Source organism: Anolis carolinensis, chromosome 2 (genome assembly GCF_035594765.1).
Source record: "Anolis carolinensis isolate JA03-04 chromosome 2, rAnoCar3.1.pri, whole genome shotgun sequence".
In the NCBI taxonomy this organism is placed as follows: domain Eukaryota; kingdom Metazoa; phylum Chordata; class Lepidosauria; order Squamata; family Dactyloidae; genus Anolis; species Anolis carolinensis.
This window is the reverse complement of record NC_085842.1, coordinates 155353461-155369250: the sequence shown is the minus strand read 5'-3', so window position 1 is coordinate 155369250 and position 15790 is coordinate 155353461. Positions and strand designations below refer to the sequence as shown.

General features: G+C 37.6%; 1 protein-coding gene across 3 annotated transcripts in view; it reads left to right on the top strand.

The window, feature by feature from the left end:
* Window positions 1-15790, top strand: part of krt80 (keratin 80) — a 42878-nt gene that overhangs the window by 843 nt on the left and 26245 nt on the right. For all 3 annotated transcript variants that reach the window (XM_008104089.3, XM_008104088.3, XM_008104082.3), the window contains exon 2: window positions 15229-15443. In XM_008104089.3, coding sequence (XP_008102296.1) covers window positions 15229-15443 — 215 coding nt within the window. The remainder of the gene's footprint in view (window positions 1-15228; window positions 15444-15790) is intronic.

The window sequence follows — 15790 nt, the reverse complement described above, 5'->3', positions numbered from 1 at the left end:
AAGCAAAGATTTTCTTTTCGTATTAGTTAAAATCTATGACAATTATAAAGTATCCTATCCTTGGTTAATATGTATATGGGGGAAGTATGACTATTCTATGTAATCTAGAGGCTCTATGACAGTCATTTACTACAGTGTCTGGTCTTTAAAAGAGGTATGAACTGATGTGGGCTATTAAGTTCAGGAAAGTATGTAACTTAAAAAAAAAACCAGTTCTGAAAACTGGCAGGTACAGTCTGGCAAGGACTACACAAATACTCCCACACTCAGATGGGGCAAAAAAAAAAACACAGGGTGGAGGATACAAAATTGTTGTTAATGGGGGAGAAATTATGTCATATGTTATTCACAAATAACGTTACAGGCACTGTTGAAAACATGAGTGTGTCATTCAGAGAGGCCCATCCCACAAAGAAATCAAAAAGCAACTGACATGCCAAATGGCGGGGAAATTGCATCATGTCTGTGTCTGTTTGAAGAAAATCAGTTTGAATGGTGAAGAAACTCCCTCCAAGTCTGCATACTGAGTAGTCATCCTATAGCCAATAGTACATATTTATATGATCTTTAGTATAGTAGTTTATCTGCCATGGCTCTTTTGGAGGATACTTAGAATTTTTTTAAAACCACAAATGATTCCTCTGCTTCTACAAGCAGATGGATTTCAAGAATCTTTAGACAGATGTAATAATTGTTTAAAAGGTCTCGTGTCAGTTAAATATACATCCTAACAATTTATTTGGAAACAAAATAGAGTTGAGAATTCCTTATCCAGAATTTCAAAATTGTCTACAAGTGTGGCTGAGATGCTGATAGCTTTGCTTTCTCGTGGTTCAGTGTAAACTAATTTTCTTTTGTGAACACAATGATTAAAAATTACTGTATACAATTATCTTCAGGCTATGTGTATAAGGTATATATGAAACAAAGTTCATGTTTTGAGTGTATGTATGTACAGATATTCCAAAAGCAGGGGGGAGGGGGGGGCAAAATTCAGAACACTTCTGCTCCTAAGTATTTTGGATAAAGAAGACTCATCCAATAAAATGTTGTTTTTGGGAACCAACCATTCCCTCACATTTTAATACTTTTTTGAATATTTTTGTTCTGGCTTTCCAAACATTGTCATGCTAAAGATGCTACAGAGTGCAAACTCCTGCCAAAACTGAATCATGTCATAAGCATCCTAATCCATGAGCATCTCTGAGTGTTTTATCTATCCTTTCTATTCTATTTTAAATTGTTGTTGTTCTTGCTACTGAAATCTTTATATATCAGAAAAGTGTGAGACTCTAGTAGTGGTTCAGTGTAATTTACACTTTACTCTTCCATACCTCTTCATCTTCAAGTGTTGCTACAATATAAAAAACAAACAAACCACTATGCAGAACAAGTTTACTGTTCTCAGTGGAATTTAGTGTATGGATTTTCCAGTTTTTCTCCCCGCCCTCACTCATCCTTCCTTTTGCGTTGTTGAAATGTTTAAAATAAATAAACAGTTTAGGGTACATTGAGATAACAGAATTGTAGGCTGCGACATTTCATATTGTGGTAGAGTGCCATACATTCAGATGCATGTCCAAGTAAATTGACCCCATCATGTACAGAAGCACATCAGGAATAAAGTTGCTTTTCATAGGCTTAGTTATTATATATGGTGTCCTTCTCCTTCAAATCATTTTTGACTTATGGTGACCCTATGGTGAACCTGTCATTGCATATTCTTTGCAAGATTTTGTCATATTGTCTGCAGCTGAAAGAACATAATGTTCCCAATAGGTTTTGATGGCAGATCGGGGATTTGAACCCTTGCCTCCCAGTGTCCTGATCCAGCACTCAAACTATTCTGGTCCTGGTGTTACTACGTGAAATAAACTATTTATAAACATTGCATGCCCATCCTACCTGCAGTCTGTGACATACTCCAAATTGTCTTTTATCTGTCTATCTGTCTGTCTATCTATCTATCTATCTATCTATCTATCTATCTATCTATCTATCTATCTATCTATCTATCTATCTAGCCAACTAGCTATCATCTGTCTAGCAGCTAGGAATAAAATATTATCACTATCATCATTACCAATCATCAAACAGAAACAACAGATACATAGCAAAAATAACAAAATACACTAGTTACTGAGGCATTAATTAAAAAGAGCAGTTGTGACTTGCTGCACCATTTGTTGTTTACAACTGCCAAAGGATGCTAATGAAAGGAAATTTTATAATTTGGGCCCTACCACTGAAAGGTTCCTTCCTCTAGTTAGATCAGTGGTTCTCAACCTAGGATCCTCAGATGTTTTGGGCCTTCAACTCCCAGAAATCCTAACAGCTGGTAAACTGGCTGGGATTTCTGGGAGTTGTAGGCCAAAACACCTGGAGGCCGACAGGTTGAGAACCACTGAGTTAAATATATCTTATTTATTCCCAGAAGGGGCTCAAGGCAGCATAAGGACCTCCAGCAAATATAATTGGTTGATGGTTTGATTTATGCTGAGAGAGGTGGTCCTTGATTTATGCTGAGAGAGGTAGGCCAGTTATGGATTTGAATCCAGGCTGGATTTCAGGTGAACATGGACTGACTGCTACCATAATTTTAAAAATGCTATCATGTTTCCATCCTATTTTGTGTAATGACTTGATCATTGTTGACAGTGATGACTTTTGTCAGATAGCATGGGTGACCTTATGAAGTAGGGCAAAGATCTAGTTCCATTCTTAGTGCATCTGGCATTTTACACAGAGAAAAATAAATGAATGATTGACATAGACTGGTCAGAAATGCACACACACACACACACACACACACACACACACACACTACACCATTACACCATTAGATTTACTGGAGTGAAAACCTTTAGAAGACGAGATGTCACTGTGGTAACACAGTCTCGCAGTCCATCTTACAATAAAGTATAGTGAAAACCAATAAGGACAACAAAAGATTGTTTTCAAAGCACAGCAGTTTGACTACACAAGGCAGGTTCCTGCAAAGCCTCATATTCTGTAAACAGATGATAATCTGCAGGATTGCTTCACAGAAATGTCTAATGTGGGCAGCAAGAGCATATTGGTATCTATCAGTATCACTTTCATATAATTTTATGAGACTGTTTATATATCTCATTTATGTGAATGCTACACCCAATGTTTATGATATGCAAAAGGAGAATTGTGCAGACATGTCTGTTTTGTGCGATAAAAGGTAGGATAGCAGATACAAGGCAAAGGAATTTTAATCAAGCTTTTTCAAATGCCACTCATGACAATTTAATCACATACCTCTTAAATGTATATCTTGGAACACTGTGAATCAAAATGTTCTTCTTCAGACTAGTTTATAAACTGTGCCGAGGGACCCTCACTAGCCCAATAGAAAGTTAACCGGGAATAACTCCATAATATGAACCATAATGGTGAAAGATCTTCCTTGAAGAGCAGCCTGCCTACCACTACTGATCTCTCCATGGAAAGTAAAACTATAAAAGAGTGGCATCTTTGAGAAAATCAAGGACACAGAGATGAACCAGCCAACCAGCATGAACTAGAATACAGAGTGGACATGCTAACAATATAGACAGGGTTTTTTTCATGTTGAGATTCCACACTGAAACAGTTGTCAGTCAATGCAAGATTTCTTCACAACTGGGGACTTTCCAGGGAAAATTTCACTAACATGTTTTTGCACAAAAAATGTTATTTTTAGCAAAACACACAGGCTTAGCTTTTGTATGAAAAATGTCTTTGTAGAAATAACACTAGTTTTCAGGAAAATGTTTTTCCCCACAATACATTTTTGATTATTTTTTCCCAAAAAATGTCCAAATAGGCAAAAGCTTCAAGAAATGCACAAATCATGATCTTGAATAGTGAATAAAGTTGTATATACTGAACAACATTTCCCAGAATCCTCTACTACTTCCAATACAAGTTTCTTTGGTAGCAAGTTTAGAGAAGTTCAACGTTGTGGAAATTGTTTACTGAGGTTTATTGTTCTAGTTAATAAAGGACTAGATTTAGGCCTGGAAGTCAAACTACATAATAACAAGGTTTGTGAAACAACCATCAAAACAAGCCATTCTCCATTCTCTGCTATAATTTTTGAAAAAATGTGTAACATTCACAGTGATACTTAGAATGTCTCCGTCTTCCTCTTGTTTCACTAGAGGTAGGAATTGAGAGCACAAGATGGACATTTTAAAAAATGAAAATCATTGGTGAGATAAGCAGAGAAGGTACATGTTCACCATAATAACTCAAAATCTAGATGTGGACAATATCATTATCAGGGGTATCTAAAGTTCTTCAGGTGTGCAGAATTCAAGTTCTTCAGAAGTCTTCATCTGTTTTTTGTTGTTGTTGTTGTTGTTGTTGTTGCTACTGCTGATATGTGCTTTCACATCAATCTGACTTTAATGCAGCTCTCTCATAGCATTTTAGTACTATCTATTCAGAAGCTGAGAGTGTGCCTTTCCCATGATCCAAGACAAAATAAGGATCTCAACCAGGGGCTCCTAGAGACCAAGCCGAATGCTCAGATCACTGCCTTCTTCATTGTCTTTTTTCTTTCTTCATTATCAATCTGGCTAGATGATTAAGAAATTATGTTATTGTTTTAATATTTTACAAGGAGTGGAGAGGAGGATGGAAATTTAAAAAATGGCCAGGGTGTTGTTCTGGCTATAAGGTCTTCATTTAAGCCTGGAGAAAGAGACTGGGCAAGTCCAAAAGGCTGCACACTTATGTTCAATTTCATTTGGCCCTCATGCTCTTTATTAAATGAAAGCAGCAATCGCCTGCAGGTTTCAGTTTTGTTTTCTTCTCATTGACCGATGTGGCTAACTTGGTTAATTTGGTTTTTATCCATCCTTTTAACCTATCATTTGAGAAACTTAGTTAGAAATTTCATCAACTTGTTCCCTGGAGGGCAGTTTGCACAATAACCTTTCATGTTCAAGTATTTCTTTGGAGCAAAGAGACACATTAGCTGAACGAGGCAGTCACTGATATAGTGGGCAGCCATTTCCAAGATTTCAGTATCCTTCTGACCCTGCCCTCCAATTTTGATCAGGACTTGCCACCTGAGCAGTTCAATATTATATGACAATCTACGTAGCTGGTCATCTCTAGAACTGTTTTATTTCTGCCAAATGAGAAACATGACTACACAGTTCCCAATGTCTTTACCCCCAAACTTTCAATAAAGTTGTTTTATTAGGAAATAATATCAAAATTATTCTCTCTATAATTTATTTATTTATTTATTTATGACATTTCTAGCCCACCTTTCTCAACCCTGGAGGTGACTCAAAGTGGCTTTACACATAGGCAACTATTTGATGGCTTGAAAACAATTATAACCATTTAAACATTATAATCCCTAATAATGTCAAAGAATGGATATAAATCACTTTATGATCTAATATTAAACAGTGTTTGCTATATTAATGCATTTGCATATATTTAGCTACAGCACACTATACCATTGTTACATACCACATTCTTAAATTCAATGTATATGTGTGTTGAAAAATGTTCTTCCATCCTCATTATGAAAACTGTAACATGATTTATGTAGCCTTAAGGCCATACTAATAATTTTATGCAGTATCTCAACTCTACATGATGAAAATAAATGGAAGTACATGTTTTACATGCAGCATTTCTGACATTGATCACTAGCGTTTTAGCAGTTCTAATTCTCTCTGGTTTTCTCCAGATCTCATTTGGCAAATCTAAGAATAATCTCCCCACCACACACACACACTTTAGAGAGGCTTTTAGTTGGCCAGTAATGAATTTTGGTCTAGATCAGAATAGTGACTGCACACAAGGAAGCTTTGATGGTTCAAATAAGTATTCAGGAAGAGTTTTGGTGCCCTGATTTAGTATATGTTAAAGTTTTTAATCTCAAAGCATTAACCTAAATGTGTCAACTATGTAAGAAGATTGAGTAAGGATTATATCAATTATGGTGGGCTATCTTTCTGCTCTTGGGAATGTATATGGTTGTCAAAAATGTTAACTCTCTCTGCCCTTCAAATTGAAAGTGGCCAGAAGTCCATTCCTCATTTTGACAAATTAGATCTCTTTAAAATGTTCATCCGAGCAAGGATTTATTGATTTATTAGAAGGAGATATTCTACTAATTAATGACAGTGAAAATTTCTTGCCTTTTACTGAAGAAGGTGGGGATAGGGAGAGAAGTATGGATTGGGAACTGAAAAAACAATCAAACATTGGGGTCTGTGTGTGGCCTCAAGGATGAACTATGGTCATGCTAGGATTGGAAAATGATAGTAATTCTACTCAGACATTATGTCATAATCCATTAACTGCATGAGGAAAAATACTCTTGTCATCACCCAATAAGGACAATAAGAGTTTGAGGAGAAGCCCCCTCCTTGCATGAACAATTTTCTACACTGTTGGAAACCCTATGCATAAAGAAGCATTTCTTCAGATTTTCACTCCACATGTAAAAAGAGCTATGATAGATGGACAGGGTAAATGTAAATATAGATAATGTAACATCTGCATAGAGTTACTGCCTTAAACATTAGCAGATTGCTCCCCTATTCAGTACATGTCTTACACAAACTGTGTCTGCTTCTTTAACCATGTTGCTGAAAGCCAGGTTCCCTTGAAGGGAAGAAAGGAAAGGGTCCCAGGAACAGAAAGGGGAGCCTCATAAAGTTCCCCATTACTGCCAAAGGGCCAGATCTAGCTGTATCTTTTGGCTGTGGACCAAAAATTGTTATCCAACTACCTGGCCATTTTTGGGAGGCACAGAAAAATGGATGCGGGGGTCTACCGGAATCCAGCCAGCAGAAATGGACAGAGGTTCAGCTGAAATGCACAAGCCTACTTCACACTATCTGACTTCACACTATGGTTGCATGATAACTGTATTCAGTAAAACATATATTTGTACTGGCTAGAGTGAAAATGTAAGATCTGGGACATTCCTGTTTCTTTTGTTCTATGTGTTTTACTTCAGAGTTGGCTCTAATCCCTCCAGGTTTGCATGTGCCTCTTAACTTGAGATGTTTTTGAGCTTGTGTTCTTTCCAGGCTGGTACAAAGTCTTGCCCAATGGGATAATAATATTGCTCTAGGTGCTATATAAGAGGATTAAGAGGAAGTAACCTATCAAAAAACTTTCCTTAGTTATTCATGTGTAATCCAAACAAATATTAGAAGCAAGAACTGATGGTGGTAATTTAATTTAAGAAGAGGTTGCCAAACGAAAGGGCAAATCTTCTACCATTTGTAATCTTTGGATAAAGAACAGCAGATGCTCTTTGGAAAGATAATGCACTAAACATAGGTTTGCAGGCCTGTTATCACAACAGTCTGAGCTGAAGCCAACCATCAAAGCTAACTGACTAGATATGAAGAATGTGTAGATTGAAATATGCAATGAAAATTTACATATGAAGTTTTCATTGAAATGTACAGGGGATTCTGTTTTATTTAGTTTGGAAATTAAGCATGAACCACAATTATCAAGTGAAATCAATGGAAACATTGCCAATGAATCTTATTTCCAAATATAATGCATTTTGTTGTCGAAGGCTTTCATGGCCGGCTGCTATAACTCAGGGGAAAATCCAACTTTGGTGCATTATTCAGGTATTCCCCGAAGTTATATTAATCACATTAAACAACTTTCCCAGGGTTAATCCAGATCAACCCACATGTATTTTGTGGCCACCTTTGGGCTGATCCATCCCCAAACTGACTTAAATGGTCAGTCAAGATGGAGCATCTGTTACTCCTTTCTACCACAGTCTATTGAAGATATTTCAGTCCTAAATCAGTGACTGTCATCCATACTGGATGGGATGGAAGCAGAAAAATAGAAACTGAATCCAGACAAGGCAGAGCTGCTTTAGGACAATTAAAATACACCTCAGAGGACAAACATTCAATCTGTGATGGATGATATTATACACTTTCTGAAGATGCAGGTCTGAAGCTTGGATGCATGCCTGGATTCACCCTTCTGTTTGTGTGTGCAAATGAAATGACATGCAAAAAATCACAAGCAAAATCTTCCTTAATCTTTTGTAATCTCTTGTAATCTTGCCGAGAGAAGAGAAAACTTGAAAATCTTAATTCTTTCTTGTGTGAACAAGATAAGTAAAGATTTATATCTCTACTCTGGATGTACCTTTCAGTTGTGATGAGAAGTCACTGTTACACGTTGCATTTCAGTCTGAGGTTTGCTCATTTTATGCCACTGATAATCCAACCCCAGAATGTTTTGTAATGGGCTCCAAGAGCCAAATGTTGTAAAATAAGCTACAACAGTAATTTCCCATGAGCATATAAAGCATATATGTGACGATACAGCTGTAAGAAGTTAGTATGAGATTATTGAAAGTATAAAACTGAAATTGCAGAAAGGTATACACACACATATAAACATGCAGGTTTAACTTTTAGGAATTTGATTAGTGACAGATTTGATCAATATGGTCTCTAGAAATATCTAGTTTCACCAGTGGTCATCTTGCTACATATCAGCTTAGTATATCATCACATAAATCCCCCAATTCACCACAGACCATGGCAAATCCATCAGGGCTGGGTAGGGGGCATGGGGAACCTGCCATTCCACAACCCGCATCACCTGTCTTCCCCATCACCTAATCCCACAGGGGGAAGGGTCACTGCCTGGTTTCCCCCTATTGTTTTCAAAGCAACACAGGAAGCCACCCATGTTGCCACCACTGGCTACCATGCTGATTTCACACCTCTTTAGGTATGGAGTCCTGACGGAAGTAGATCAACGTTGTGGGATGGGAGCCGAAGGGCTCCATGTTTGAGGAAAGGTGCAATCGGCATAAGATGGGAAATTTTGCCTGTCTGCTAAAGTGGCTAATTTGCTTTTCTCTCATCCCCTTTAATGATTCCTCCCACTATAGGCAGAAGCCTTTCAAGAGAGGAAGATTTTCTTTCATTTGCACTATGATATATAAAATGCAAGGTATATGTGTAATTTTCCACACTGTTATTCCATTTCCTCAAGCTGCCAGGAAGGTCCAGCTTCCTTGAGAACCACTAGATTCCAATTATAGCACTTATCCCACCAGGTTTCAGTTATGCTTATTACATTGTAACTGTTTTGTTATGCTAAAAGTTCCAGTTCATCTTGTTTATTTCCCATGTGTTTGGCATTAACATAGAGACATCTAAGTCCATGGGATGTTCCCATAGCAGTTTATTTGAGATTATTGTCCTCTTTCTACTTTGTACAGCATTTAATCTTGTCCCCCCCCCCCCCCTTGGAGTGATTGATGTAATTTGTTTTAGTTGATACCTGATGTAAATGGTGGAAGCTGCACTTATTAGTCATCATCTCTAACTTTGTTTTCTGTTGTTAATGTGGTATTGTAAACCACTTGAATGTTTTAAGGTGGTCTATTAAATGATAAGGAAATAAGTGAAAGAACAAACATTATATGTGTGTGTGTGTGTATGTGTGTGTGTGTGTGTGTGTGTGTGTGTGTGTATATATATATATATATATATATCAAATAATATAGAAGGGATAAAGCTGTTTTATACAAGGAGTGTTTTGCATAATGAAGTAAAATAAAATAAAATAAAAGCTAGCTATTTCTTATATTGTGCAAGTGAGGTAAAAACTAATCTCTCTATCAAGCTCTTTCTAAAGAGATCTAGAGGTGAGAAAAAGCACAAGATTGTCCCACTATTTCTGATCTTAATCCAAACTGGGTTTCAAGTGAGACAAGGATCTCTTCGCTCTCTCAAGACATTGAGCAAGCATTGAGGGGAAGAAAGAACTTTTTTTTTTTTGCTTCTAATGCAGTTTGGAGAATGAAATAAAAAGCTGAAGAAATGCCTGCTTTTTTCTCTTCCCAAACTACAGTGCAAAAGAAAGAAAATCTGTGGGAGCAGAAGAGTCTCTTGACAGCAGTGATGGCCTTTGTCTCCGATCTCAAAATCCTTTTGCACGGGCAAACTTCAGTTCTTCGGGTGTTTTGGACGTCAACTCCCAGAAATCCCAGCCAGCTGACCGGCTGTTGGGAATTATGGGATATTAAGTCCAAAACACCTGGAGAGTCTGCTTTAGTCTGAACATTAAAGGAGTTATCCAAGGTGCTGAGCCTACTTTTGTGATCGGTTTCAGGGCTCTGGACATCTCTTTCAAAGTTCACACTAAACCCACACATTAGAACCATTATCCATTACTGCTAGTTTAGAAATCTGAGATGAGGATATCTTCTCTAGTGAGCCAGAAAGTAGAATTGTGGTTCCTATTCTTACCTTTTTGCTGTTATATTTTAGATTCATATAGGTCTAAAAATTTCATTCCACAAATCAGCAGTGATTCAGTTTGTGTTTATAAGCCTATCGATCATTAGTGACTCAAACAATTTGTTGTTGTTTTTCTATTTGTTTCACTTGTTTGAAACAAGTGAAACAAGGGGCTAGGTGGAGTCCATGACATGCGAGTGTGGAGAAGAGCAAACCACAGACCACCTACTAGTGTGTGGTCTGAGCCCTGCCATATGCACAATGGAGAACCTTCTTACAGCAACACCAGAGGTACTCCAAGTCGTCAGCTACTGGTCAAAGGACATTTTATACAATGCCAAGTTTTTAATTTTGTTTGTGGTTTTTCTATATATTATAACTGTGTTCTCAATTTGCTTCTGACACAATAAATAAATAAATAGACTTGTTGGAAAAAGTAAGCTGTTCAGGAAATGAGTCTATCCCTCATTCCTGCTCCTTGAGCTAGCCATTTTGGAAATAATTTTATCATTGTTGGCATATGCCAGTATAGATTTCTGGCAGTCATTTTTAGCACAGCATCCATTTACACAATCACTGCAGATTATCTAAAGTCATCAGTAGTATCCAGCTGCAGACAAGCTTTATTCCAATACCATAATTGCCATACATTTCAATTTAAGTATAGGATGTGCTAATGCTCACAATCTCTGTGTGTCCAAAGGCCATAGATGATGGGTTCTCACCACAAAGATCTGTCCAAATCAAGCTTTCTCACTCTTTTTTGTTTCTTTCTGGTCTTATAATTTTATAATGAGATGGATCTAAAACAACTCTTAAAGAGAGTGTTTTTTCATCCCTGATCACAAATCCAAAGCCTGTTGGGGAAAGTATGCGTGTAGTTTCTTGCACCACCCCTTTGAAAAAGACATTACGTTAATTGTTGGGGAGCATTTAGTGCCTTTTAGTGACATTGCTCTCATGGATAAATGTGTTCTACCTATAATTTTGGAAGAAGTGGGAATTTATAATTTAAAAAACGGGGGAAGTCCATTAAGTTTTAAAATCTGTGCTGTTACCTTCACATTTAAAGATCAATCTGAGGCATGGCATTGAAAGAAAATGGAATAGGTTGTGAATTCTGGTATCCTCCAAGCAAAGCTTTGCACTTTGGTGTCTAATCAGGCATGCCACCTGACTCAGTCCAGAAGCGTGGACTTTCTCCAAGCCATGTCCCCTTTATTCCCCCTTGTTCTGATTAATTGATGCCATTTTCTCCACTCTGCTTTCTTCCTCAGCAGAACATGGAAGAGGAGTGTGCATGGGGGTATTGTGATAATGATACAAAAGGTTTGCTAGGGTAGATCCTCTCTCACACAGACTCAGCCCCCCCCCCCCCCGAACCTAAATCCCAGCCCCACCCAAATCAAAATCCTGGCTACGGGCCTGGTTGTGGTAGTAGTTGTTGCAGTCACATTTTATAATATCAGCTATTGCTCCATTATTAGAATGCAGCTGCAATAAACCAAACCTCAACAATGAAACAGTTTGCCTTCCTTGCTGTTGATGATCCATTTGTCACACACACATGCACCAACATACATTTTTGTGATGACTCCATGTATAATACCATTTTAGTTTCCATAGAATTTTTTGGTAAGCATTTCTATAGTGTGTCAGCAAATTTGACTCAACACTACTGGAGCCACTGATTATTATTTTCTGACTGCAATGATTTTTTTATGACAAGCCCAAGTATTTTGAGCACGAGAAAATCATAGTATTTCAGAACTCCTGATAATTTGAGCTACCATGTATTTTTGGCCTCTCCCATCAATTTCCTGCTTTGCTTTCAGTGGATAGTATCTTATGATTTATTTTCATAGCACAATGGACACAGATGAATCCAATGTATTTCAAGTTGTCTTTTCTGATGTCTTAGGATATTCCCCCCTCCCCTGTTTGGGTGCGTGGTTTCATTATCTCTGTGGGTTTTTTAAAAAAATACATGAAGGGATGAAAATGTTATTCTGTTCCTCCTTCATTAGGGATAGGTTATGGTGTTTTGACTTTTCTTTCCCTTCTCTGAAAATGTTTCTGCTATCTGACATAGTGTACCAGCAACCATTTTCACCTAACAGTCTAAAACTAGTTTGATATTTGTGCCATTTTACCATTGTATTGATTAAATAAAAGGAAATATACTAGCAAGAGGATCTTTCTTAATAGATGGAAGTAATGAACACTATTCATTGTTGTGGGCACTGTTGCTGACATCTTGGCTTTTGGCACTTTGGACAGAAGGAATAATCACCATTAAGCTTCACTTCTCATGTAGCAGAATGTCATGTGTCACCCCTGCAGGCTCAGAATCAATGTATTGGTGTGTCATCATTAGGATTTTTTTTTTCCATATCAGGACTGACTTGAGAAACTGCAAGTTGCTTCTGGTGTGAGAGAATTGGCCATCTGTGAGGATGTTGTCCAGGGGACTCCCGGATGTTTTAATGTTTTTACCATCCTTGTGGGGGGCTTTCCTCATGTTCCTGCATGGAGCTGGTGCTGATAAAGGGAGCTCATCCATGCTCTCCCCAGGTTGGATTTGAACCGGCAACCTTCAGGTCAGCAACCCAACCTTCCAGTCACCAGTCCTGCCAACACAAGGGTTTAATCCACTGCGCCACCCAGGGCTCATTAGGATACAAAGGGGAGAGAACATGGATTTGGTTAAGTTTTATTACTTGAGTTTTGTGCCAATAGGAAAAGAAGAACATAGAATAGCATAGAGTGACTGGACCAGAGGTTGCACAGGGGCGATCTTAGTGGTGTTTTAAGAAAGTTTTGAGGACAGGGAGAGATGAAGCATGATGTATATGTTCACAGAATCAATTTCAAGTGTGAAGGTTACCCATGGTGAAAAATATCAGAGAACAAACTTCAGTATGGGTTGAGATGATTGCACCTTCCACTAATACACAGGTCCAAAATAATAATCTGCATGTTTCCAAAACATTTTCATGTAGTTCTAAGCGCAAAACAGGTGAAATTTTTTTTAAAATGCAATTAAAAATACATTTGGGGTTTTATGAGTTTTATAAGTGGGTTTTTAAAAAAATCAATTAAGATAGAAATGGAATACAAATGCTTTAGAAGTAAACAAATTTGAATGAACCATACGTTGTCTAATTCATCCAAACTTAAGCAAGCCTCATTGTACACAATTGGATTAATTGAGAATAAGTAATCTGCAATCCTGCAAGGAACTTTGGGCTCAATGAATTTCTGAGATGACATCCACAGGGATGTGCTTTGGTAAGTCTGATGAATGATAAACCTTCCATTTTGTTATTGCTGCCTTTAGGGCATTTCCAACTAATGGCAACCCTAAGATCAACCTACATAGGATTTTGTTGGCAAGATTTGTGCAGAGTGATGTTTCCATTGCCTCCCTTTGACCATTCAGCATTCAGATCAATACACCATATTTGTATCTCCCAATATGAAACATCATTAGGCACACTGCCCATTAGAATGCATAGTAGACTTAACTAGCACCCATGGGAAATTGGTACATATGGGATAAATTTAGTTTCTGGTTGCTTGAGAGTTACTATTAAAATAGACATAACTAATACTACACCCCATACTATACCATACCATAAACTATGTATTGGTTTGATATAAAATTGAAATACAGTAATTAAAACCAAAGAAAGACAAACTTAATGTAACATAATTTTACTGTATTATCAAACTTGATTGTGAATGCATTATGCAATTTTAATTAAGTGGCATCAATAAACTTTTCAGATTAATGAACTTCATTAATATGATTTACATTTTTATTTATAGTGCTACTTTTGGACTTTTTTTGCCTGTTGTTTTAGAGTTCCAGTTAACTGAAAGTATATTGTACTGGTATGTGTAATGATCATGGGCACTACAGATACTTTCAGCTTGCGACTTTGGTCTGGTGCCTCTATTGAATCCCTCCATTATAATATAAATATAGCAATCTATATAGTAAAACAAATACTTGGGTTTAAACCAATATTGGGAATGATACTGTCAGTTGACAATATCAATTAAATTTCTATCCAGAATCAAATACATAATCATAATAGCAATAGCTATTGCCCAAAGAGTCCCACTAAGCATTTCTGCATGTCCACTAGACAACGTGGCCAGTCCATTGAAGTTGATGGTGGAGGCTTATCGCTTCAGTGCTGGTGGTCTGTGCTTCTTCCAGCACAGTGGCATTTGTCCACCTGTCTTCCCAAGATATTTGCAGGATTTTTGGAGGCAACCTTGATGGAATCTTTCCAGGAGTTAAGAGTGACATCTGTAGATGGTCCACGTTTTGCAAGCATATAAGAGGGTTGGGAGGACAATAGCTTTATAAACAAGCATCTTGGTATCCCTACAGATGTCCCAAACCTCAAACACTCTCTGCTTCATTTGGAAAAATACTGCACTCACTGAGCTCAGGTGGTGTTGTATTTCAGTGTCGATGTTGATTTTTATGGAAAGGTGGCTGCTAAGGTAGAGGAGATGGTCAACATGTTCTAATGTTGCATCATTAAGCAGTAGCAGTTCCTTCAGAGAGCAGTAGAGCCAACATGGCATGGTGTTTTGAGCACTGTGCCATGACTCTGGAGACAGGGTTAACATCCCTGCTTAGCTATAAAAATCTACAGGATGTCCTAGGGAAAGTCACATTCTTTCAGTCTCAGAGGAAGGCAAAGGTACATATTGTAGAATTGTAACATCCAGGATTGCTCTGAACAAATCTTTCCAAGAAAATCTTTGATTAGTTCCATTTCAAGGTCCCCAGAAGTCAGAAATGATTTGAAGGCACAAAAACCCTCCAACAATTAACACATAGTTGCAGGTAAGTTGTCAAAGGGATCATTCTGGTCATCTTCAACTTCCTATTCTTGTAAACAACCCACAGGTCCAGAATCTGGAGCAGCACAACCAAGTCTTGCTCACCAGATGGAACTTTTTGAGAGAACAAGACAATTCCCTTTCTGATTTGGACATCAAACTCCTCTACGACCAGTACATGAACAGACTGCGGCTCGAGATCCGCTCTATCGATAATGAGAAGGAACAGCTAGATGCAGAACTTGATGAAGTGTTGGATGCCATGGATAATGTTCGGAACAGGTAGGCCTCTTTTCCTTCTTCTCTCCCTCTTCTGAATTTCTTTGAGGGTTTTTGAATAGATTAACAAATCTCTTTTAATCCAGTGGCCTAAAAAACAGTCTTGGAAGCTACATACAGACTGTCGACTACATTTTTTTTTCATTACAGCCTTAAGGTTTAAACCCATCAATTGCATGATCTGTCCAAATGCCCTCTGTCACAAAGAGGAGTCTTTTCTTCCAGATGCACACTTTCTAGAGATTTTTAAATGAATGAATGAATAAGAACTACATTACTATGGGCTGGAGAAGATGGGATGGATATCAGTAGGTCAACTCTTCTTCAAGCAAACTAATTCTCCCATATTT